The 26,941-nt window shown below is 41.1% G+C and overlaps 1 protein-coding gene across 3 annotated transcripts; it reads right to left on the bottom strand.

Moving 5' to 3' along the window:
* On the bottom strand, positions 1-26,941 carry LOC121698636. 3 transcript variants are annotated; one of them, XM_042080911.1, is made up of 4 exons: positions 26,833-26,941; positions 22,217-24,134; positions 3,391-3,535; positions 1-2,940 (listed from the first exon to the last, which is right to left on the bottom strand). In XM_042080911.1, exons 2-4 carry the CDS (start codon positions 23,748-23,750, stop codon positions 843-845), a joined length of 3,777 nt encoding a protein of 1,258 aa, XP_041936845.1. In that variant the 5' UTR covers positions 23,751-24,134; positions 26,833-26,941; the 3' UTR covers positions 1-842. The 3 variants fall into 3 exon arrangements, with proteins under 3 accessions (XP_041936845.1, XP_041936848.1, XP_041936846.1); XM_042080914.1 differs by having other exon boundaries at positions 23,859-24,134; XM_042080912.1 differs by lacking the exons at positions 22,217-24,134; positions 26,833-26,941 and adding an exon at positions 4,401-4,466.

Here is a 26,941-nt window from a genome sequence, read left to right as displayed (position 1 = left end):
TGCATTACAGGCATTTTTATTTTTTATTTCAATATGGCTGAAAAAGAAAGAATGCCTTGTAATTATATCTTTTTTGTTAATAACATATCCTCTGTTTGAGAACACACAAGTTGTTGTGATAGTACTGAAGAAGAGGACACACTTCATGGCATATATCTTACACTTATCAGCTATGTATGCAATAAGCTATCAAACTTAGAAGCTAAGAAAGATGCAAACTCTGAAACACCTAACATGCATGGAAACACCTTCATCAGTCAATTATTTCTTGACAAGTGTTTAGAAAAGATGTATTCGTTGGCCATCTACAGCACTTAGGACCCAAGAAAATATTCCATTATAGCAAGCTAAGTTTGTATACGTTACCTGCATTATGACTGGCATCTTGAGTGATATCTGAAAACCTTCATAGGGGTGTATGCTTCATACTCTCAATTAAGGTGAGGAGTAACCTTGGTCAAATGTGTCTTTTGTTCAATATGAATACCACTGAACTTGCGGTATATCCGTATGTTTATTTGTGTATGGCAGACAGGAAACCAGACCAGACTTCATCTGCTTGCTGCTTTATATTCTCCCCAGTCTCATCCATTTAAAATGTCTTATGGTGTTTGGCCTTAGGGTTTAAATTCAATATTACTTAGTTTCTAGCTTTGCTGTGCAATGATTCATTTGTGTTTTCAAATAAGAAATCAAACAATGAATAGTGTTCATATGTCACATTTGTGGAGCTCAGAGACATCAGTCAACTGTTTCAACAACAACAAACGAAAACAAACCGTTAAATCTACCCACACAACAGTTGAGCACCACCCAGTGCCAAAGCAATTCATCTCAATGTTCTACTTCCTGTCGTGCTCTCCCTCCAGTTTTAAAAACTTCCACGACTCATTCCACTCTGGCATGCTGAACTCAGGGCTAAATACTTTTTTATCTTCCTTCAACAGGAATGACAGCTGCAGACGGAGGTCGTCAAACTCTCCCGCAGATTCCTGCTCGCTCCAGGCCTCTTTCTTCAGGTAGAGCTGGGGATTCAACACCCTCCAGGACTCGCCCCACTCCCCACTGTCCTCCCGAGGCATGTCGGGCTTCAGAGAGTCAGACTTCAGGTACTTCCACGATTCACCCCACTCTGTGAACTGTGGATCTACTTTGAAAGGACCATTTTGATGCCTCCGACCGTTGCCCTTCTGTCTGTAGTTTTCTTCCTCGGGGTGGTTAGGGTTGGAGAACCTCCAGGATTCACTCCACCTTGACAGTGACAGTGTGTTGGAGCTGGCCTGCTTGTTTGAGAATTTCCAGGAATCGTTCCAATCCAGAAGAGGAATTTTGAGTAGATGCATGAATAGTAGCGCATGAATGGGATGGCCATTTTGCACCTCTGCTAACTCTTGCTGGGGCTTGGTTTCTGATTCAGCTGGAGGCTTCATGGTCTGCCAGGATGCACTCCATTCACTTGGGGTGATATAGTCTGTTTCTGATTCCGTGTACCTGAAGGACCTGTGCTCGTTTGACCAACACACGATGTCTTGCTGCTGGGTCTTAGAGCTACCGACAGGATTTGAGTTGGAGATCTTCCAGGAGTTTCTCCACTGGGGCTTGCCTTGCTTCTCATCCCCAGGACTGGGGGTCTTGGCGACAGACCAGGACTTATCCCAACCAGGGATCTTTGTGTTCAACATATGAAACTGCAGATGCAAAGGCACATGTGAAACATCAACTTCTGCTGAGGTGGACTCATCCTCCTCCTTTTCCTGAGTTTGACCTTTCAGGCACATCCAGGACTCCGCCCACTCAGCTGCAGTCTCTTCTTGAAGGTGAGAGGTCTTCCGTTTGTTGCACATCATACGCTTTGACATCAGCAGGGCATGGAGGCGATGGCGGAGGTGCGAGGATTCCTTGCACCAGCTGTGGTGTCTGGAGCACCTCCACGACTCAGCCCAGTCTTTCAGATACACTTCCTCCAAAGCGTTCATGTGAGTTTGCACTTCCGGCACTTTCCATGAGTCATTCCAACCCGGACAAAACACCCCATGTTTGTAAAAGTCCAAGAATTCCTTAGACCAGTAGTCCTCTGATTCCAGGTGCTCACCTTCTTGTTTTGGTTGAGGTTTGAAGGACTTCCATGATTCCTCCCATCCCTGGGGAGCATCTCCCCTTTGTTGTGTATTATCTGAAATCCTGTCACGTGGTTGCCGACAAAAACCAGACCACTCCAGGCCCCAGGCTTCCACTTGCTGCTGAAACTCGAAATTCTGCATCTTCCACGACTGTTCCCATTCTGAGCCACTGAGGTTTTCAGGCTCCTGGAAAGACCTCCATGGTTTCTGTTCCTTTCGATCATTTTTATGCATATCATTTTTCAAGGATGTATAGGACTTGTTCCACTCTGACGAAGGTGGGAGCATCTCATCCAGTGAGTGTTGAACAGGGCGGTATTTGTGCACATTTAAATCAGAGGCATCTCTTCCTGTGCCTAACGCTCTCTTCATATTTATCAAGGGTTTCAGCATCTTCCAGGACTCATTCCAGCCAGCCTGAGATAGATTATCCTTGTACGCAGCTGGAATGGCTGCTGGGGCAGCCATGGGCTTTGCTGGCTGACTTGGTGCTTTTTCTGGTGTTGGTGCACTTGGCTTTCTGGCGGGTTGTGGTGCTCTGGCGGGTTTCCTCTCGTCTGGTTTGGGCCTTTCCTTCCTGGCTGGAGGTGGGGGTCTGGGCTCACGCTTCTTAGGTGCAGGTGGTGGTGGAGGTGGTGGTGCCGGTTTTCTCGGGGGTATCACCACCGTGAACTTTGCTTGCAGGGCCTTCTCATCTTGCTCTACAGTAGGGGCTGTGACTACATACTTTCTGAAGTCCGACATGACTTTGGCCTTCTTCTCCCCTGAAGCAGGGAGCCCAGTTCTGACTGCCAGTCGATAATTCCATTCCTGGAACAGCCTGACAAACAATGCAACATAAACGTTACAATAAAAGTTACAACATCCAAATAGTTTGTAATCAATTTGGTCAGAGGGTCTAATTAACTCATTTTTGGATCCATTGATAGCACATGAAAACACAGATACCAACTATTTTTATGGTGAGATGAGCAGTAGCTGCTTGCGTTGAATGTCAAATATATTTTTAGATTATATTCTCCATTAGATATATTTGAAGTTATCAAAATTAGGTCTGAATTAATTGTTTCATTAATTATGCATACATTAATTAACAATTATGTTAATTTGTGTGGCATGCATTGATAATCTAAAGTGAACCTGCACCTATAGACTACTACCATGTGTAGCCAAGGTGAGAATATCACAATGGGGTGCAGTGTGGTCCTACACTTCATTCATCAGTGGGACTGGCCGTGGATGTAGTGTAGTGTATGTGTTAAATCCACACCCATTCAGGGCACTCCTCTCCATTCGACTGCGTTCTTCCTGATCCCTCTTACTGAACTCGTTGGCACGGATTTCCCATTGGTTACGCAGTTCCTTATTGTCATAGACAGTCACTTCTGGCCGCTCAGCCATCTCAACTTCCTGGGCTGAAAGGATATGAAATAATATTGTGTTATATTTGAATGCATTGTTGTTTTTGTAACATGTCAATTTTTGTGTTCTACACATGCAGCTAGTATGTATTCTGCATGGAACACTATGACTTTGACATGGTTGAAAAAGTAGACAACAAAGGCCACATGCATTCTCATCTGTCAGTTGTCAGCTGGCATGCTGAAACACAAATAACAGCTCCTCTAAAAAACAAAGGCATTTGTAAGACTCGAGTCTAACAAACAACAAAGAACAGTCAGGTATGCACAGCTCAAATTTGTATAGTCCCCAAGGAATTGATGACAGATTATCACCAAGATAATGACCCTCACAAACATTACACCAAAGCAAGGAGTGAATCCAGCCTAACATGGATAATTGGTGGCTAAAGTGAGTGATCATATTCCACCAGCAAGTTTTGCTGCTACTATCATAAATCACAGTTAATCAGAGCATAACAACATTGTGTGATGTGATTAACTACGTGCAAAGATGCAGATCTCAACACTCATAAGTCACATCCCTCACAAAATGTATTTGTTGCCTCGTGCACATGGATGAAAGTCCTTGTTTATTAATGTTAACTGCCAGTGAAATTCAAAAGGGGACAAGTCACTATTACTGCTGTTAAGCTGTTTTCACTGCGTACATTGATTAAGCCTTTTCATAAACAGGATATTTTCATCCCTAAACACCATACTAATTGGGTTTTTGCAATGAAGCACAATTTTGTCGCTGTATTTTTGTCAATATATAGTAATATATACATGACAAATGTTCTACATTTATCACAAAACATTGAGCATCACCACAGCTTTTAAAGCCATATCCTCATACAATTACCATGACACTGCTTACCGTGGCTGTAGAATCACAGCAAAAATCTCCACTACCCTCCTCAGTGGATTATCCACAATGCCTTTGCAGGGACAGAGAGCATCTCATATATAACCTGTACATATAACCAGCATCGCTAGAGTGTGCTATTTTTATTTGCTCTGGGTAACGTTACACTGGCTCGCTCACGACAGAGTGTCATGACAGATATCATGCTGTTAAATGCCCTTAATTCATATGATCTAACCTGATTTTCTGTATGAATATGGAGTTTAGCCCACACTATATTTGACAGTATATATTCTGCACTGCAACCACAAATGTGTACAGCATAGCATACTGTGCATTTGATCTTCCATGGAGTAGATGACAATCGTAAAATACTAAATAAAAATGTACCTTTAAAAGGTAAATAGTAGGGCTGTCAAAATAACGGATTAATTTCAATTAATTAATTTGAGAAAAAATAACTGATTAAAAAAATTCATGCAGATGAATTGATTCATTATGACCTTTGACCCCGAGCCATTCTAGTCAGTAAAAATTAGACTGTAAAATGAAGGAGAGAGAAGAAAACATGCTGCCTGGATCATTGATTGGAACATTTACTTTTAAAAAACGGCCTGATGGTGTTGATAAAAAATAAAGTGTTGAAAATAAAGTCCTCTGCAATGAAATGCCTTGTATGTGAAAAAAAAAAAAACTTCTTCCCGAAGCACTTTTGAATTTATTTCCTCAGCATATTAGGTCATATCATAGATTATTATGGCAATTATTTGAACAGCAAAAATTATATATGCGATTAATTTAGATTAATTACAGAGTACGTAATTAATTAGATTAATTTTTTTAATCGATTGACAGCCCTAGTAAATAGTATATCATGGATATGCAGCTATAAGTGGCTGAAATATTACTTTTAACTCAATAAAGTGCTTCTGTTGTTATTACTGAAGCAAACAAAAGTTTCATAAACTGAAAAAACAAAATTCAAAACATATACAAGGAATTTGGGATGTACAGTGTTGCCAAATCCGTGGCATGTTGTATGACATGGAACCATAAACATTTAAGTCAGCAACTTGAAAAAAATCCAGGCCAGCCCACGAGAAGCCCTCCCACTGCAGCCACAAGTACACTGTATGCTCGCTGGTGCTCTGTTTGACTGTGCGGCACTGCCGGTGCTGACAGTATCCAGCTTAAATTGGCTCCCTGAAAGCAAGCGAGCTCAGCCCTCCAGCAGGGAGTTTGAGGGATGGCAGAGCCCCCAATGGAGTGGGTGACACATGAAGTCCTCCTGCTGTGTGTTCGAGGTGGGAGGGGTAGGGAGAGGAGGGGAGGGGTGGGTGCTCTGAAACCATAGAGACGAGCGGAACGACATGGTTCAGTACTGCCATGAACACCTCACCTCACTGAGCGCACAACAGAGCGGCTGGGCGAGGCAGAATCGAAAGAGAACTTAGTGTGTTAAAGAAAGAGGGTGTGTGTGTGTGTGTGTGTGTGTGTGTGTGTGTGTGTGTGTCTGTGTGTGTGCGTGTGTGTGCATGTGTGCATGCCTGTGTGCGTGAAGGATGGGGGAGGGGTGATAATTCCCAACAGAAAGCACTCTACAAACATTACCAATGTCTTTTCCTTGACACCACAGTGATTAAAAAATAGCACCATACACAGTTTTGCTCCTGTAGTTCTTAGTTTCAAGATGATGTTGTCAAGATTTGGATTCATTAATGAGCACCACAAATAAACTAAATACTTTCAATAAACTTTGTGCTGTTCTATATCAACTTATGTCCTCCCACACCAACTTAAGTTTACAGCACTGGTGCGCATGCTACTTTCCCAAAACTGACTAAGGTTCTGTCATGAACAGAGTTCCGGCTTGTGAAAAAGTTCCAGATGACGTAATAATCACGTTCCGATCAGCTGTTAATTTCTAGGTGAATGTCTCTTAGAATCTTCGTGCCGGAACAAATTGTGCATGACAGCTCCATGGAGTTGAATTTTCAATGTTATCAAAAAAGGGGGAAACACTAAACAGATGAGTGACTGCCTGTGCACTCACATATTTCTAAACATGCTTGTATCAAGCATACATAGTCAATAAAGGTTTTATCACTGAACTATAAATAACATATTCTAAACAAAGCAGACAAAATAAAACCAAAGTAAACTTGGATTTGTTTTGGTGTGAAATGTATGCTACATGTTAATCAGGAGGTGTCACCAATACAGAGACAAGCAGTCATAAATGACCAGTAGGGTGGTGTGTGTGCTTTACAATATGGCTACTAAGTCATTTTCAATTACAGTTTTTTTCTGAATGCTTAAACACAACTGTGATTCTTATAGCACAATTTCTAAAACTATTAATACTTATAGCAAAACCACTCACTGAGTTCACAAAACTAAAAGCACAAACACTGCTTTGCACTCAGTTTGCATTTTTGTAACACACACTTTGCACAACTGTAGGCACAATTCACTACACAGCACTCTTTTTGCAGAACTGTAAACACAACTCATGCTTTACACTCAATTTCCAAATGATCAACATACTCCTAGCAAATCTATACACATGCATGGCTATTATTCACACTATTTCGCCAACTCTCTGGCACACTTTCTCATGTAAAAACTGTTTTAGATAATTAGTTAACTTTGCAATCAGCCTAAGCACTAAGCCACAGGTAATGTACAATGGGTACAATAGAGGGAGCAGGAAGAGGGAGAAAGGCAAGAATTAGAGGCTGAAGAATAGGACATGGAGGTGAAGTAGTATGAGGAAGAGGAGGAAGAGGATGCAGAGGATGCAGAGGTGAAGAGAATGACAAGGACAAGGAGGTGAAGTTAAAGGAAGTGGACAAGGAGGAGCAAGAGGAGGGGGAAAAGGAAGGGCAAGAAGAGAATGAAATAGCCCTTTTACAGGCAAAAAAAAAATAAAATAAGTCTACATGTGGGGATATTGTCATGTCAGGCCTGGATACGGCATTCCAGAAGATATTTTCCCCGGTGCCTTGGACTAGAGAACATTGCATGTGATGTAGATGAAATTGTGGCCGGACCCAGAGAGACGACACAATGTAGACTGATTTTTTTGTTTTTCTCTGTGAAATTACTATATGGTGTTTTGACTTGGAACCAGTCAGGGTTGCAGTATGGAGAGCTGGACCCAGGCGCAGGGCAAGTCGAGAACGAGGCACACTTAAACTTGAAACCAGGAATCTTTAATGCGAATGCACACTACAACCACGAAACATCAATGACCCGACAGGGGACTGAGGGGAGACAGAGGGTTTAAATACACAGGGGTTAAACAAGGCTAACAAGGCACAAGTGGACAAGAAACAAGAGACAGGTGAACACAGGGCTGGAAATCATAATTAAACTAGCAGACTAATAATGAGGAACAGGTGAGGGGCGGAGACACAGGGAACTGAGACATGGCAAGACAAACAAAGGAGCACATGGCTGACAGGAACTAAAACACAGGGACAGGAAGTAAACACAGGAGCACATGGCACAGGAGGTAAACAAAGGAGGGACAGGGAACACAGGATCGTTACAGAACCACTTGTGTTTGTTTTGATGTGTCTAAATAAACACTACTGTAATACTTGATGTTTGGATCCCTGTATACAGAACTATGACAAAAGTATTACCTCAAACTGACATAGCCTACCTTGTGCACAGAGAAAGCAAAAGCCAGATGTGTTTTTTATTTATACCATTAGTGTGTAGTTGCCACATTGTGTGCTTATTATTGTGATGGCTTGTGTTTACTGTTTGATACAAAAACACCATTTTTACGAAGGTAATGAAGAGTTAAGCAAGATGTGTTAGCTTTTGCAAGATAACTACAATGTTTTGCTGATTGGGTGAGAGGTTTTGCCATTTGTGTGTAGAGTTTTGCAAAAAAAGCCATAGTTACAAAAAATGTGCTTAAGCAATCAGAAAAAACTGTAATCACATTCTGAGTTCCCTGTCACAGCCAGAAGCAGATGGACTATGTCCTTGAGTGTGGCTGTCATCAAGTATTTCTCACTTACAGCGGGGAGCACTTCCTGCTTCTATCACTGGGCTGCTGTTGGTGGTCTTAGATCTCCCTCTTTGGAGAGCAATTTACTTTGTGCTTTTGTGGCTGATAAGAATATTAAAGTTGATTTGGCCACACAAAAAGGAAGCAAAGTGAAGGGTTGTGGATCTCATATTACATCATATTATTCTGCTCTTAATTCATCTTATCACAAAACAATAATTCATAATAGGCATATGGGTAAAGGTGAAGGTGACTGATATGCTGAATATTGGACTACGTGTTTAGTAGCCTAGACAAACCCTGTGTCTACTGCAAAGCTCTACAGTAGGCCTACATTTTCAGTGAACTCATTAATTAACACCATTGTGAAAATCTAAAAGCTTTTTATTTTATGATGTAACTGATACCTTTGCTAATAGGAGTCAACAAACAATTACGTAAGATTGTGGACTAACGAGACAGATGGTCAGTAAATGATCTGCCGATGGATCAGTTTTGGTAACGTGCCTGTGTGAACCCCATGGCATTAACATTATATTTAAAGTGCCCCCGGTGAAAGAAATGTGACCCTGTGGGGAACAGAAGGAATGCAGATCTATTGCCTGCACTGGGACATACAGTCAGTCCAGCCATATGGATGCAAGGGAATTGTATGCTTTCATGTGTGCTTGCACATGTGCATACACTGTATACTACAAAGGAGGCCACATGCAATACTTCCACTATGCAGAATAAGTAGTTTCCTATTTGCCGTCTGTCTTCTCAGATTTTGACAGCAAAGGCCAAACTGTCAATTATGACGCAATTCCACTGCAAAGCTTAGGTGAGCAGTGAATCTGCACAATCTATGTACCAACTGGCAGTCCTCCAAAACAGAGGTCATGTAATCCACCCCAACAGTAGTAAGTATTTTACAAAGTGTACACATGTGAGTCGCAGTCTATATCATGTGGTATTAACCTGCTATTTATATCGGGTGTCCAAAAACATATATGGCTAAAGTATGTTCTGTCAAGAGGTAAACATAGACTTGCACAAAATGTTCTATAGCAACTAAGGCAGGGAATAGGCTGGCATGATTACCATATGTGCGCCTGGGCAATTATGTTTTCATGACTCAACAACAGTGCATTTCCAAAGGGCAGAGGGTCATTAGAAAGCCACATATATATCAGTTTACAATCAAATTCACTGTCAATGGCTGTGAATGAAATGGAATTCTAACCAATAACATTTCTTTTTTTTAATTATGCTAAAGACATTAATTATAGCGTTGACAGCATTGCCATTAAACAACTAAAATATGTTCTGAGTGATAACTATGGACCTAATCAAAAGAATGATTAATAATGGCTGTGCCTTGCAGATTAATGAATTAAGTTCCCAAATGAAACACTTGAGTTTCCACTTCAGCTTTTCAGGTTTGCCATGAACTTTTAGGGCGTAGCATATGTCATGACCCTGCCCCCTACTCCCCCAATTCAGATCTGACCCCTACTGCCCCCTATTGAGAACTTGAGTGTAAGACATGCTCCAAGAAGTGGTGGTCCTAAATCTTTGTGACAGAACTAGGTAAGGAAAATTAATAACATTAAATCTCTCTTTAGTCACTCTTATCACAAAAAAAGAAAACAGCAGCAAAAGGAAATTAGTATCCTTATGTTTCACATAGACCAGCAAAGACCATTTTGCCTTGTCACCAGACACTACAACTAACTTCACATCGGCCTCTGACTTGGAAATATGAGATTTAGACTGATTGTTCATACATAACTGACCTATAGGTGAGGTAAACCATGTAAGAGCGAGTGATGCGAGTGATCTCAATGCACGGAATGACACTGTGATGTGTAAGGACAACCATGACCGTACCAGATAATAGATAGATAGATAGATAGATAGATAGATAGATAGATAGATAGATAGATACTGTAGATACTTTATTGATCCCCAGGGGAAATTCAAGGTCTCAGTAGCATACAGACAACACACACACATTCACTAACAGCAGAAAAAGGAAATAAAAAGTATATAATATAAAAACACAACTAAGCAATAAGGACAGTAGAAGATAAAGATTATACTAAATATACTAAAATTCAAATTATTTTTATAATTACAATGTGCCTGGAAACAACAAGTGCAATGACATAAAAGACTAGAATTAGACAGCATAACAATATGCACATGCAAATGGGTTGTAACATGCACATAATCACCCATATGCACAATGTCAAGTGGACTATTTATTATCAAAGTCAAAGTCAAAGTCAGCTTTATTGTCAATTTCTTCACATGTTCCAGACATACAAAGAGATCGAAATTACGTTTCTCACTATCCCACGGTGAAGACAAGACATATTTTACCAATTTAAGTCCACAGACAAACATAACATTCAAGTAAACAAAAAAGTAAGTAAATAAGTAAATAAGAGGGCACATATAATAATGAAAAAAATAAGAGCAGCAAAATTTGGTTGAAATTGTGCATAGACAGTCAATAAAATACTAGTGCAAAGTCAGGCCAATAAAAGGCTTGGGTAGTTCTGTTTGACCTAAGTAAGAAAGAAAGTGGCATAGTGGTGCAAGTTATGTACAGTAAGAGCAGCAGAAGTGTTGTGTTTTCAGGACAACAACAACAAGTTGTAAAGTGTACAAGTGCGCAAGTGTGCAAGTGGAGTAGTGCAGGCGGCCATTGTGGGTCCAATGTCCAGGATGTTATGTAGCTGAGGGTGGAGGGGGGAGAGGAGGGAGAGAGTTCAGCATCCTTACAGCTTGGTGTATGAAGCTGTTGGTGAGTCTGGTAGTGCGGGAGCGCAGGCTTCTGTACCTCTTCCCAGAGGGCAGTAGATCAAACAGATTGTGAGCGGGGTGACTTGCATCACTCACAATTTTGGTCGCCTTGCGGGTGAGGTGGGTGGTGTAAATGTCCTTCAGAGAGGGGAGTGAAGCACCAATAATCCTTCCAGCTGTGTTCACTATGCGCTGCAGGGCTTTCCTGTTGTATTCAGTGCAGCTTCCGCCCCACACAGCGATACAGCTGGAGAGGATGCTCTCAATGGTGCCTCGGTAGAATGTGGTCATGATGGCTGGTGGAGCACTTGCTCGCCTGAGTTTCCGCAGGAAGTACAGGCGGCGCTGAGCTCTCTTCGCCAGTGATGCAGTGTTGGTGGTCCAGGAGAGGTCTTCGCTGATGTGTACCCCCAGGAATTTGGTGCTGCTCGCTCTCTCCACCACAGCACCGTCGATGGTCAGTGGCAGGTGTTGGGTGTGACCTCTCCGGAAGTCAACAACAATCTCTTTGGTCTTGCTGACGTTCAGCAGGAGGTTGTTGTCCCTGCACCACGTGGTCAGATGGTCGACCTCCAACCTGTATTGAGTCTCGTCGCCCTTGGTGATGAGACCCACCAGAGTTGTGTCGTCAGCAAATTTCACTATGTGATTGTTGCTGTAGGTTGCAGTGCAGTCATGCGTCAGCAGGGTGAAGAGCAGCGGACTGAGCACGCAGCCTTGGGGGGCCCCTGTGCTCAGTGTGATGCTGCTTGAGGTATTGTTGCCAACACGTACTACTTGAGGCCTCTGACAGAGGAAGTCCAGTAGCCAGTTGCAGAGGTAGGTACTGAGTCCCAGTTTGTCAAGTTTGCAGATGAGTTGTTGTGGTATTATGGTGTTGAATGCAGAACTGAAGTCTATAAACAGCAATCTCACATATGAGTCTCTTTTTTCCAGGTGGGTGAGGGCTGGGTGGAGGGCAGAGCAGATTGCATCCTCTGTAGACCGCTTGGCTCGGTATGCAAACTGGAAGGGGTCCAGGGTGGGGGGGAGAATGGATTTGATATGTGACATGACAAGCCGCTCAAAGCACTTCATGATGATGGGTGTCAGTGCCACAGGGCGGTAGTCATTGAAGCAGGATGGAGCAGTTTTCTTCGGCACAGGTATGATGGTGGCAGCTTTGAAACATGATGGGACGATGGCTTGCTTCAGGGAAGTGTTAAAGATGTCTGTGAAGACATCCTTAAGCTCCCCTGCGCAGTCCTTCAGCGCACGACCTGGGATGTTGTCTGGACCTGTTGCCTTACGGGTGTTGATAGCAGCAAGTGTCCTCTTCACGCTGTCGGCAGAGAGGCACAGGGGCTGCTCATGTAGAGGGGGATGGGTCTTCTGTGGGCAGGTGCTGTTTTGTGCTTCAAAGCGAGCAAAGAAGCGGTTCAGGTTGTTGAGCAGAGGGATGTTGCTCTCACAGCTCTGTGGCGCGGGCTTGTAGTCCGTGATGGCCTGAATGCCCTGCCATAGGCTTTGTGCGTTCCTGCTGTCTTTGAAGTGGGTGGTTATCTTGTGAGTGTATTCCTTTTTTGCTTCCTTGATGCCACGGGACAGGTTGGCTCTCGCTGTTCTCATGCCGGCTTCATCCCCAGCTCTGTAGGCTTTGTCTCTGGCCCTCAGCAGCCTGAGGACATCCCCTGTCAGCCATGGCTTCCAGTTAGCCCGAGTGATGATGTCTTTTGTGTGGGTCACATCATCGATGCACTTGGTGATGTAAGAGGTTACAGTGTCTGTATACTCCTCTATGTCTGTCCGGTTGTTGTAAGTGGCTGCCTGCTATGACTGCCACATGACAGCATAGCTAGCATAGCGGTCATATAGAAGTTGTCAAAGTTTCTTTTTTTTTTTTTCTTTTGTGGCCAATAAGTGTTTGGTCCCCGGCGGCCACTCAACCCCCACGCTGGACCCCCATAGACCCGAAAACTGTACACCCATCGGCCTGTAGATGGTGGTGATGAGCGAAGAAAACACTCCAAAACACTATATCCACTAGGGGTGTGAATCTCTCATGTAAAAGACGATACGATTCACATCTAGATACATGGACACGATTCGATACAAGAAAAGATACATGTTAATAAAAAATGATTCAGTACGATTCGATGCGATTCGATGCAATTCAAGGCAGTTGAAGAATGGAAAGCATTCTGAAAGATTTTTTATCATTTGCTGAAGGTGCACATTAATTTCATATTATCAATTATCATGGTCATGTCAATTAGGCAAAAAAGAAAAGTGTGAATATGATTATCTAAACTGAGGTTTGTATCATATACTGTATTGAAATGAAAAAAGAATAGTCTACATTTCAGTCAAACACAGCAGCCAAATACAACATAAAAATACATTTTTATAGACTTTATAGAATTTATAGAGTTATATCTGATTGTTTTCAAGGAGCTGTAGCCTACTGTTGAGGTAAGACAATACCGAAATAAAATAAAACAGTGCTTAAGACAATCTTGGCCTTTTCTCATATAGCCTATCCTACAAGAATAAAATAGGCCTACATATCAATGAACTGGGCCTATTTTGTTCTAAGTCTGAGTGAATATGAACAAAATAATAATAATTTGTGCATCGTTTTAGCAGCAAGGGCCAAATTATTCTTTAACATTAAGGAAATCCCTTCATCAAACGTAAGGCTACTCTACAGACTATCGTTGCCGTTTAGGAATGCTACAGTAAGTGTTTAATTTCGCGCTGGATTTTGAAAAACAAAAGAGTAAAAACTGTCCGACCGATTGCGAGTTGTCACGTGCTTAAATTGCAGTAGATGTATGGGTAATGAAGTCCTTTGACAACTTTGGGCAATGAATGTAGCCCAAAACGAACTGCCTTACCCACAAATCCGTGCCACATGTAGTTTCAAAACCGGAAGTGGGATGAACGCGCTGCTTGCAACGTAAATGAGAGTCTGAGCGAGCAGAAAAGGTTGTGAACCGATTTCTAACATGTAAATCGATATAACGACCAGTTCATTTCAGTTTTATTCCGATACGGGGCTTCACGTATCGATGTAGCCGTATCTTACACGTTAAAAACGGATACCGATACGTATCGGTTAATCTTTACACCCCTAATATCCACCATTTTAATGAATTTTCCTAAATATTTTTTTTACATTTTGTTTTCCAAGTAATTTCAGTACAAATATAATTGCGTATTGTTATTTGATTTATCTTTACTAAATCAAAACAACACAGCTGGAATTTGATTGATATTACCTGAAATACATAATTAAATTAATTAACACACCACACACATAAAGACACACACACGCACAGGCATGCATACACTCTTTTTAACACACAAACACAGGCGCTCGTACATACACACACATAAACGAACACACACACAGGCATGCACTCACGCTAATAAACACACAATTAAACACATGCACACAGGTGCTCACATACATAAACACACACGCGAGACAAATTGACAAGCGTGATTTATTGTTGGCGGAGAGAATGTACAGGACTGAGCGGCAGTTATATTTTGTACCGCTATGAGGTACATCTATTTATCTTAGGCTTCTGCATTTATAAATTCCTAAACTCTCTATGGACCCTAATTTATTTTGCGGGCAAAGTCTGCCAGTAAGCAACATTTTTGCCCATGATTTTAAACTAGCAAATTGATGTTGTTTAGTTATTAAATTACCTTTAGTAGACTTGAGACTGCACACACTCTGCCCATCATTCAAATTAGGGCTATATTATATAATCTGTGAACGATACCTGTTATGGGGGGAAACATTTAATCATTTTGTCGGTACTGGTAAAGACTGCTAGCCTGACGAGCCAGACCCACATTAAAATGTAGGGTCTGGGCACTCACCGTTGGCAGTGCTCAGTCCGAGGGGCGGGATAATCGGTTCTCTTTCAAATTCCCTCTGCACGCAATAGGACAGCGCAATGAGTCCCATGCATTTTCCCACCGGAGCTAGTTGGCTAGTTCAAACTTTTGCCAACTTAAAAAAAGCTTAACTCGTGTCGCTGTTCGCCAACAGCAACATCCATCTTTTTTTTCAAGTAGCAGGGAATTCAAGCCAAACCGTTGCAACTCAACCGTTTGCCATCAATCATTATGTTAAGCCCACCTAACGTCTCTATACGATTTGTTTGGCCTGATAGAAGTTAAATTTTTCCAGCACAGAAGCCAACAGAGAGTTGCTAGACTAGCCCTGGCAGCAAATGTAATTGCCGCTAGGGTGCGTCTAGATTTCTAGGCTAAAAGACTGCTACTCTACTGTATTTTACTATATTTTTCCTAGATTTCCACAGATTTCCTATGATGATGGTATGCTTTTCCCCACAGAATCAGCTTTTTAAGCATTAGTGAACTGGTAGAAGAAAGTGTGTAGATGGTGGAATGATACTGAAAACGTCTTTAACGAAAGTGTTTTTACAGTTATTTGCCTTTTTCTTTTTAATTGTCCTATGCAAATGGTAGCCTATGGTTTGAAACTATAGCTGTAAATAGTCATTTTGGCGATAACAAAAACAGAACAACTAATTGGTGTACTTGTAACACGAGTGTGGCAACAAAGACAAGATGGAACTCCATCATAAAACCTAGGCCTAACTGAAAATGTTTTAATAGTTGGCATGTCTACTTACAGTTATTAGGCTTTATTTGACGCCAAAGTGAAGAGATGACAGGAAATGAGTGATGGAAAGAGATGGGGAGTGGATTCAAGAAGTGACCTCAGACTGGACCCAAACCTGCTCTGTTTTTGGTACGGAACACCAACACTACCGCTGCGCTACAGGTCACCCTGCTAGCTTCTCTTAACAGGAAACTCCCACTTCAACGCCAGACTCATGGGCTACAGTTATCCGTGTAACCCACCTACTCTTCATTCCAGGCTTGACATCAAGTAGCGGGAGATAATATACTGTATACTATTTAGTGACCACTAACAGGTATTCAACTGAGCACTGCGCATCTGTGCAAAGAACTTCAGTTCGAGGCGCCCCCTCTCCTTCCCTCATCACAAACAAAGTGTGGGCACGGAGCAACAACAACCCGCGCCTCGCCGTGCGGCTGCAGTCTACTTGGAAGCAGCGGGGAACATAGGACCCGGGGAACATAGGACCCGGGGAACATAGGGATGACCCCGTCCACCCTCAACGTTGGACACTCTTTTCTCTCTCTATCTATCTCTCTCTCACACACACATTTATGCACATTGACTGAGTTTTACATTTTGTTGATCACCGTCCACTCTCCACATTGGACTCTCTCTCTCTCACACACACACTTTGCGTGTAACACACTGGTACTATAATCACAGATAGTTTTGTCTCAACATGGTGTGTGTGAGAGGACATTTTGCATGTGTGTGTATTTGTGCGTGTGTGTGTGTGTGTGTGAGAGAGAGAGACAGAGACAGAGAGAGACAGTATCAGTGAAGGTGTGAACTTTATTTGTAAGTGTGTGCATATGTGTTTGTGTTGGTGGGTGGGTGGTTGTGAATGTGTTTGTGAGAGTTTCAGTGCATAGATGTGTGGGTGTGTGGTTGTAAATGTGTTTGTGAGAGAGTCAATGTGCATAAATGTGTGTGTGAGAGAGAGATAGATAGAGAGAGAAAAGAGTGTCCAACATTGAGGGTGGACAGTGAGCAACATGTAAAACTCATGAGGACAACATAACTAGTGTCAAGCCTTAGAAACTACCTCCGACTACAGGAAGTGCAGCATAGCACTCTCTGCGGGCATATCTCCAGACCAGAGATTGGCTATTGCTACAAAATCCATCACTAGATGTCCTTGAGTGTGGATAGAAACAAGGAGAACATGATTATGCACCTGTCACACCAGGTCCCATTGCACCAGACTACCTTCTAAAGTTTGTTAGCTGCAACTGTGCAGGCGTCTGTGACACTCTCAGGTGCTGCTGTAAAAAGCAAGGAGTCAAGTATATTTCTGCTTGTTGGAACTGTCATGGTAACTCTTGCCAGAACATCAACCAGCCAGAAGATAACAGGAGTGAGGAAGTGCAGGGGAGTTGAGGGATGAGGTTTGTTAAATTTTAAACTGATTAAGAGTTTTGTTTTGTAATTGTTCAATAAAACCACTTGTTATGAATTTTTTATGGACATGGAGTAATTTTTACTCAAAACTTATGGCTGGGATAGATTCAGCACCCCTAAAAACCCCTAGTTAGACATCTCAAAAGATAATATTGGTCAACAAAATGTTTTCATTATCTTCGCCCAGTCTCTCTGGGCACCCTAAACTTGATGGGCTCTCCAGGTGTTTCCCCGAGGATTTGGCCGTAGTTAAATTGGGAGGTGTTACTAGACACCTATAGGAACACATAGTATGAGCTATTGGTAAGAATTTTTGGTAACACTTTCTATGAAGGTTGTATTTATAACGCCCTATGAATGCATTCATAATGTTTTATAAGGTGTCTATAAAGCATTGCAATGCTCATTATTACCATCTATATGTATTCACAAGTTGTCATAACCAACTTGCCAATTATGCATTATGACAGCTAATTATGAATGATTATAATTTTAATCTGAATAATGCATTATAAATATGTCAAGATCTGCCTACTCACTTGTCAGTTTTATGATGCATCATAACTACTTTGCTTTGCTAAATGTGTATAGTGATGCATAAAGAGTTTTGACTTCTACTTCTACTTTGCAGATTGGCGGAAAAAAAGTCTAACTTTTCCTAACTACCAGTCTGCATAAAGAGGCGAGTCGTTGAGCGTACGTAGCAGCCGGCCAACAGTAGCAGAATAAACAACAGACGCAGACCTGATATAAGGTCGATTTTCTCCAGACTGGAATGCTCAAAAATGCTAAAAATGTACTTGATATGGACAGAAGGGTTTGAGGATCATGATAACGTGCCCAAAATTCACATTCCTAACTCTATAGAACCAAGATCTTAACATATAAGGTGAAATTCTGAGCTAAGGCCATAGACTTCAATGGAACAGTCGTTGCCTCTGCTCTGCATAACGGGGGATTTTGACTCCCCCTCGTACGATCCGGTTCCCGGAAGTGGCTCCTGATACCGGTATGTTGCTCCGCCATGTATAATCTTTGACTTTAATCATAAATGCACGAACTAGGCTACATGGAAGAACTTTGTTGTGAGAGGTAATGAAACTTTGTGAAACTTTGTTATTCTTGAGTCTTACCTTAGTTGTGACCAAGCTTGAGCCAAAAATTCAAGTGAGCCAGTCATTTGTTGGCCTAATAAGTGAATGACCTTGTGTGCTTCTAATTACAAAGATGTTTTGTGGGTGTTTAGTGGCAGATATCATCTAATGATTTTGAATTGCTGACATTTTCTGTGCAATGAATTTAACTAGTCAGCTAAATGAGCATTAGCTATATAGGAACACGCCAACATTTTGGGAAATTAGCTTATTCATCGTCTCCCTCACAGATACACATCTTAGCTCTGTGCGTGCAGCAAATACCCATTAGCCTAGCTTAGCATAGTTCATTGAGGTGGGCAGATCCAATTAGCCTATAGCTCCCAAAAGTGACAAATCTCTCAAAAGTGACAAAAACTCCAACATTTCTCCCATTTACATGTAAGCTTTTTTCCCAAAATGTTGGCCCGTTCCTTTAAGATCTTGTTCTGAAAATATTTTCCAAGTAATTTTTTGTGACTGCATGTATATGTCTATAACCTTTGATTACATTTTGTATTTTTTATTGGGAAATATGGAGTCTTCCATATTGAGTCATCTGATCTTGAGTCATCTGATATCATGCTTCCTTCATACTTTCAAATGCCCAAGCTGTTTATTGTCAGTCTGTGTCTCTGGAAATGGAGTTGCTATGCTAGATGGTAAATGCTACAAAATCAACATGGATTTGTGGCTCCTTGGCTTTTGCCATTTGCTGCTGGCCTACAGAAAACCCAACCCACCACTGACTTTATTGATTACGTTTATTAAGTGCACAAATCAGTTTTTAAGGTATTTCCTACTAGAACTGTTACAAAAAGCCAATGTAAAGCTAGTGTGTTAGAATTGAGAGAGTTGGTCACATTTACTGCAAAGTAAAAAAACAAATAGAGGTGATCAAGGTATGAAGGTATGAATCTTGTATTGAATTCAAGTACGATTGAACACACTTTAACCCTATAAGGCCAATAGAAGATGGTCCAAAGCAGGTCAAAATTCACATCCATTTTTCTCAGTTGAATTGCTCATGGAATACTCGTCACACATGCATATCACATGAAAGTGTGCAACCTAAGCTGTTCAGTGGTACTAGAGGTTAGTTCCTGTGATAAACGATTCACAGGAAAATGAACGTTGAATTTACATGACATTTAATCATATTTTACATTCTCCACACAGCTCGGCGTCCATCTTCACACACATTACTCTTGGTAGAATATCTCACAAACTCTTCACTCAACACATGGCAAACCATATATCAAAACCTATCAAAGCAGACCTTACCGAATACAAAGATGTAAAGCATTCCCCTGTACAGTTAGTCATCCCCAAGTAATCCCGTCTTGAAATTGCAGCAAATGTCTACATGGTCTCCAACTTTGGGATGAAATTCTATTGTAACAGCACCCCAAAATATTATTTTTTCCATATCAAGGAATCAAAGTTGGTCACAAGAACTCCACAATAAGTTGGTCATTGCATGCACAAATCAACTGTGCTTTGGGCAACGTGAGATCTGCACATATGTAAACACAGGTTAAAGTAAGGCCATATTATCCATTCAATGGTTCGGTGGCAAGACTCCAGTGTATAAAACCATTCATAATTAATAAAATATTTATGTCAGCACATATATTTTTGTTAATTGCTAAGCCATAGAGTATCCCACCCACCATCATGATTCTTATATGGGTAAGGCTATTTGCACCCCTGGTACAATTAGCAGTGTATGCTATTCGTACCCTGGTGCAATAAGAAGTGAATTCTATTCGTACCCCGGTGCACACAGCAATGTGTCCTATTAGTACCCCGTCTGGTACAAATATCAATGTATGCTATTCGTACCCCAGTGCACACTGCAATGTGTTCTATTAGTACCTCGTCTGGTACCAATATCAGTGTATGCTATTTGCACCCCTGTGCATTTAATCTGGCATATTGATCACACAATGTAATAATATATATTTTTACATATATTACATATTGATCACACAATGTAATATTATATTTTTTTTTTAAAAAACAAGCAACATGTTTTTTGTTGTTGTTACATAACAGAGTGTGAATAGCTCAGCTGTGTAATAGACACTCTGAATAAGGTATGCTGTTTGCATCAATGTACAGTTAGAAGTGGATGCTATTCGTACCCAGGTGTTTATAGTACTGCATGCTATTTACACCCTGGTGCATGAACTAGCTAATTGTTGCAATCCAAACTTCCGTTTGAGAACCGATTTCTTGTTCAAATTACGCGCCTTCTCTCCAGAGACATTGGTACACATGCACACTCACTCCACCAAAACGCAGGTAAACTTATAGTTTATAGGCCTGAACGTCATATTCACGAAATTTCTGATAGCTAACAAACTGACGGTTGTATGTGTTCACTGAACAAAGATTATGAAAATAAAACACAACTTTTCCATCTCAACTTTAATTTAGACAGATATTAGTGCTGAAACCGTTCAGAATTCTTCACTTTCTGCTGACGAAAAAAACGAATGTCGGCCATGTTTTTTGGGCACGCGAGCAACATGTTTTTGTTGTTATGTAACAGGGTGTGAATAGCCAAGTTGTGTGGCCAAGGCTATACGAATAGACACTCCGTTCTTATATTGCCAGCTTCCAAATAATCCCACATGAATGCAAAAGCATGAAAAAAATCATGGGACACTAATTATTTTTCCTTGATATAAAGGCTGAAGATATGGGAATCCTTTGGACATCCTTTGGGCATCCTACTGGTTAGGGAATCTGACTTGTGACCGAAGAGTGGCCGGTTCGATCCCTGACTGGTAGGAAAAATGTGATTGAACAGTGCTCTCCTGCATCCACATCCACAGATGAGGTGCCCTTGAGCAAGGCGCCGGATTAAGGGGCTGCTTACTGCTCTGTGTGTGTGTGTGTGTGCATGTGTGTGTGTGTGTGTGTTCCCCTTAGGGATCAATAAAGTATCTCTAAAAGTATCTAAAAGAAAAAAAGATATGGCTAGCCTAGACTGTCCTGGAAAAAAACAAGATGTATAGATGTATTGTCCTTACAATGAGAGTTAGTTAAAGGGTTAAGGATTTGCATTCAATGGATTCGATACTTAATTTCCAGAGCACAGGTGTGTAGTTAATTGGTTAATTCATGTTAGCATACGTTGACAAATTCTGAATGTTATTTTACATGTGCTTGCATATCACAGTTGTGCAAGCACAAACCAAAAGTTCAGGTTGTTATTGTATTCACATAATTGGTCTGCAAGGCCTTGACTTTTGTCACATTCCTTCATTTTGAAGAGCAAATGAAAACAGCACAACCTATCTGCATAGTTGTATCTTTATATTGTTATATCTTTATTATAGTATTGACCCTTTCAACAATAAAAACAAAAACAATGCTTGAACGTTCTATTTGGGTCCCAATCTACTTCCTCTGCATTAAGATAACATATGGAATGTTAAAAAGGAAGTCTTGTGGGGCCAACTATGATGCTGATAATGGAACTCTCTTGAAAGGGTCCATAGTTTCACTTTCTAAATATTTTTACGCCCAACACATACAAACAACATTTTACCATTTAAAGGCTATGCAAGTTTTTATGTGCCCGCTTAATTAATATTAGCTGCTTTTTCTAGATTGTTTGGTTATGTATTTCAACCAGCAACTTCCACCAAAGGTTACTGTCCACAGGGTTCTGTGAACAAAATTAGTAATAGAAGAGTATTGATATGATAGAATGTTAAGGACTCATTGTTGCACAAGCAAAATATTATCTGCAAATCACCAAGATGACAGACATTATAAAAATACTTACATGAAAGATCTTTCTTTTGTGGAGAATAAGAAGGAAGCAGGAACCTCCAGGAGTTCACCCACTCAGCCCAAGATACCTTTCCCATTTGGCTACTTAAATCATTTGAAAGCATCCACGAATCAACCAATTTAAAAGACATATTCTCAGCCTCTACTATGCCTTTGACTCCACTGGTGGGACCGCTTTTTGCCTGGGGTTGGGATGTGGCTAATTTAGCTGATTTGGACCATGTTGGGGCAAATGGTTTGGTTTTTTCCATTTCAGAAAAAAGGTGGCTCTTTGTTGTATCAGTTTTTGGCATTGTAAGAGAGGATGTGGTACTCATCTGGGGCATAAGACTACTCTCTAGATTTCTGAATCTCCAAGATCTGCCCCACAATGTCTGTGAGAGTATCTCCAAGTTAAGACAAGAATAGAGGCCATTGTTGCAACTTCTCCTTGACCACAGTACTTCATCTTTACGATTTACGAATACTTTAGGAGTGTCATCCCACTCCAAAGGCTGTGGGCCACAAATCCTCCATGACACACTCTGATCTAGCTCTTCTTCCTTTGCTGAATTTGAGGGGGGAACATATTCAGTCACTGGAGGCGGCCATATTTCCACTTCAAAGTTTTCATGATCTTTGTCCCAGAATGGCTTGTACTGCCGAGGAAGGAGATTGATGAACTTCCAGGTTCTGCACCAGGGTGGAACTTCGTCTGCGTTAAGAAGAGGGGCAAACAAGTGGGAGTTACTTTTCAAAGCCAATCTGTTGTGGTGTCTCTGAAGTGTTGCCACCCTCCATGACTCCATCCATTCACTATTTGACGTTTCCCAGTGGTCTTCCTTAGGTTGAGATTTGGGAAATTTCCAAGCATCATTCCACTCAAAAGGAAAATCACATTGTGATAGAGGATTCAGAAGTTTTTGCCGATTTTTTAATTTATCTTTGGGCTTGAGCCTTTTAGGTAATCCATCAGGTTCACTTTCTTCTACATTTATTTCCTCACTTTCTTTTTCGTTTTCCTTTGACTCCACTTTCTTTGTGGGTGTCACATTTTTAAGAATGGATGAGTTTTTAACAACCTCACAAGATTTTTTCCATTCAGCCAGGGCAGTGTTACCCTCATGAAACTGGTTACTCCAGAATTTGTACTTCTCAGCCTTGCATACAGGTATGATCACACCATGGACATAAGGGTCTAGTGGATTGTAATCAATTACATCATCTTTGGTTTCAGAAGCCTCATCATGGTACTCCATTGGTTTTGAGATCTTCCATGCATCAGCCCATAGACAACTCAGAATGGAATTTGACACAGAATGGAACTGGCAATTTAAATATTTCCAAGATTCCCCCAACATGGACTTTGATATTTCTATGTTGTACTGTTTGTTTTCGATGTTTTGGACCATTTTTTCTTTAAAGGGCCCATCCCCATTTTTGAAGACTTTTGTGCTCTTCCAAGACTCAATCCATTCAGATGGAATCCATTCAGATTCATCAAGGCCCATTAGTCGAACAAGTGGCCCTTTGGTTGCACCATCCATTGTCTTCCTCTCTGATGACTCCCACTCAAGTGGCAACTGATCCAAAGACTGCAATGGTAAAGCAGGCCTAACCTTTCCTCCCCCACAAGTTCACCTCCCTCTACTTACCGCTGGGGCTCCTCTCAGTATTGTGTACGCTTGCTCAAACCAGCAAGGGAGCTTGCGAAGCTTTGAAGATGACTGTACTGATGCACTAGGTTGGGAGTTTTCCGGCACAGACAGTAAGGAGAGCTACTCAACCTTCTCGGGAGCCTCATTCTCCAAAGGCCAGTGACCTTGTTTTGTTCACTAAGATTCTGAGTTTTGGTGGTGTGCCGTCAGGTACTGAAGATTTCTTCTTGTGTTTGCTTGTCATCCATTTGGTTGTGCCACATTCGATTGATCCTATGGTAAGAACATATCAGAAATCAGTTTATTACTGAGTTGTACAGTATTAGCCAACAAATCAATGTTTCATCTGTGTACCACATTTCTATTCAGATCAGACTCAGATCTGCTACACTCTGGGGCATGAACATGGGGGCTTAAGAACATGCGCCCAGAGTGTAGCGCTGCAGCTGCCTGGCTACTTTAGCTGCTGGCTGTGGCAATTTGAACTTGATAAAAACTGATTGTTTTCGTTTTTTTGTACCAACAGTACTCGGTGATTTCGAGAAACGGAGATCTATGTAAAAAAATCGCCAGATTCCCCCTTTAAGAGTGATAGCTGCCCTTGATATTGCCCAATTTGTTACATTTAATGTTTGACAGTTGCCAAAAAGTTGGTAAATAACTGGGAAAACAAGACATCAAATTCCAACGAGAAAGGTGTACCTTCTGCGTTGTTTTCCGACATGGGGGTCCGTCAGATAGACATTCATGTTAATCCCTCATCGTCAAATATAGACGAAAGGAAATAAATGTACATCAAAGGTGATGCCGTCACGTTAGACTAATGATTTGTTTGAAATGATCTAAAAACAAAAATCGCAGACCATCAGAGCCATAGGCTACCTTAGGTTACTTTAATCTTGCATAATTTTATTCAGCTTTGGTGTAGGTAACGTAAGGTAAAATAATAATAATAATAATAATAACAATAATCTCTAACTAAACTAACGCGCATATTTCTGTATTGCGAACATTGTAGCCTACAGTTGTAACAGCGCGTAACAGTCGTTTTACTCCCCGTATGCGCTCATTATAATAGGCTCTGCTCCTGCCTAGATTCGAACTCAGAACTGCCTGAAAGTTGCAGACCTGTTCTGGAAATACGTGCATTAACCCACTCGACTGTCAGACAACGCTATCTGCTTCGAGTAGGCCTATTAGGTAGGATTGTACAGTCCTCAGTACACAGTACAGTACAGTACACTCCTCAGTAGGGAGTGAGACTGGGTAGATTTTTTCTTAACAAAAATTAGCTTATTTGCCTTCTATCCCCGAGTTAGAGGATACGTATCCTTCTCTTCTCTGAATTCTGACATCCCCAACATTAGCTTAGCTTAGCATAATTCTTTGGAAATGTGTTGGATTCTTTTAGCCTATAGCTTGTAAAATGACAAAATAGACATCCTAAAAACTGTTCTTGATTACATGTATAGAAAAGCAATACATTCCAAGATACATACTCGGAACTACATTGTTATGTTGCCAAGGCACCACTACTAGAAAAAATGTTTCATGTTGCATCTTTGTATTTACTTATTTTTTATTTAAATGTAATTAAAAATGTTTTAATTATTAAACCTCATATTAGGTCAATTTGAATTGCTTGACTTATACCAGGCTATGTAGCCTAAGGAACATTATTGTCTTGTGTTGCCATCTAGTGGCTATAATTGGTATTTCTATGAAGGGTTTTGTGAAAGATGGTCATTGAACAGGCCATCTTAGCCATCATGACCACCATCGACACTCCTGAGAGATAAAAAGTGGCACACCACCTAATGCATACCTGTCAACACTCCCGTTTTTCCTGGGTTCTCCCGTATTTCAAGGTCATCTCCCAGCACCCTCCCGTTTTGTTATTTCTCCCGGAAAACTCCCGTAATTTGCATGGCCATCAAACTTCATTTTAAAATCATTGATCCATTCATTTTTTTTATTAGTCTAACATTTCCCAGGCTGCCAGATTGTGTATGAAACACACCCTACACATACACGATTACTTAGTTTCAATTTCAACCGTTTTGTCATAGGCTAAAACCTGGCAACCCAAAACCCAAATAAAGAAGAGTCTCGTCGTAAGCAAGCGGGCTAGTTGAATGGCCTACTCCAGAACTAGCTGTTGGAGTTTTGGAAGTAGGCTGCAGGCAGGCAGCTGGTGGATACATAACTGGCATGCGTAAGGTAATGGTAAGGTAAAAGCAACGACCGAAATGCAGTGTTGAAACACGTGTATGAAACGTATTAAATATGCAAACACAGATCCGGTATAAACACTGCCTCCCAAAAATATCCCGTTTTTGGAAAGCTAAATGTTGACAGGTATGCACTAATGGGTTCCCACCAAAATCCACAGGTGGTCAGATTGATGCCAATAGGATTTTGCTATCTGGGTGCACTATAAGTTAGAGTTTGGACTGCTCCATTTTTTAACTGCAGAGCCTCAATCCATTTTTAGAGTGCTGGCTTGAATTTACCAATGCGCCAAGGATGGTATGCACCAACAAGAAGCAGTAGCAAGCGGCAAAAATTATATAGATTCTATACTACCTGGTACACCATCAGTGAATTCAAAACCCTTAGTTCTTAAACTAAGATCTATTAATATATACTATACTATAGCTTATAAGTCTATTAATATCAACTGATGTTGATAGGGCATATATATTCTTCAGTCATATACTGTTTTCAGCTAAATGTAGCCTACAGTCTCCTAAACCAGAACATTTTCTGGTCAAATTGTCTGTTTAATTAAGATGCAAAGGGAGAGAGTGTGCAAATGTGGCAACACCACCCGCAAACTCACTCTCCTTTGGGTAGAGCGTGTGAAATCAGGTCAAGCTTTAAAAATAGTTTCTTCTATTTGTCTCATGGCACAACTTTGACATTTACATCCACATGAAAACATAATTAAAAGGTAAACAAGAAAACTCACCAGAGTAACAGCTCTCGAGGCAAACCTGAAGGTAGCCTGTTCCCACAGTGCAGGCGGAATCAACTTATTTTTCCCAAAGTATCAACTGTAACTAACTGGACCCACACAG

This window comes from Alosa sapidissima, chromosome 23 (genome assembly GCF_018492685.1).
Source record: "Alosa sapidissima isolate fAloSap1 chromosome 23, fAloSap1.pri, whole genome shotgun sequence".
Classification (NCBI taxonomy): Eukaryota; Metazoa; Chordata; class Actinopteri; order Clupeiformes; family Clupeidae; genus Alosa; species Alosa sapidissima.
This window is presented reverse-complemented; position numbering and strand designations above follow the sequence as displayed.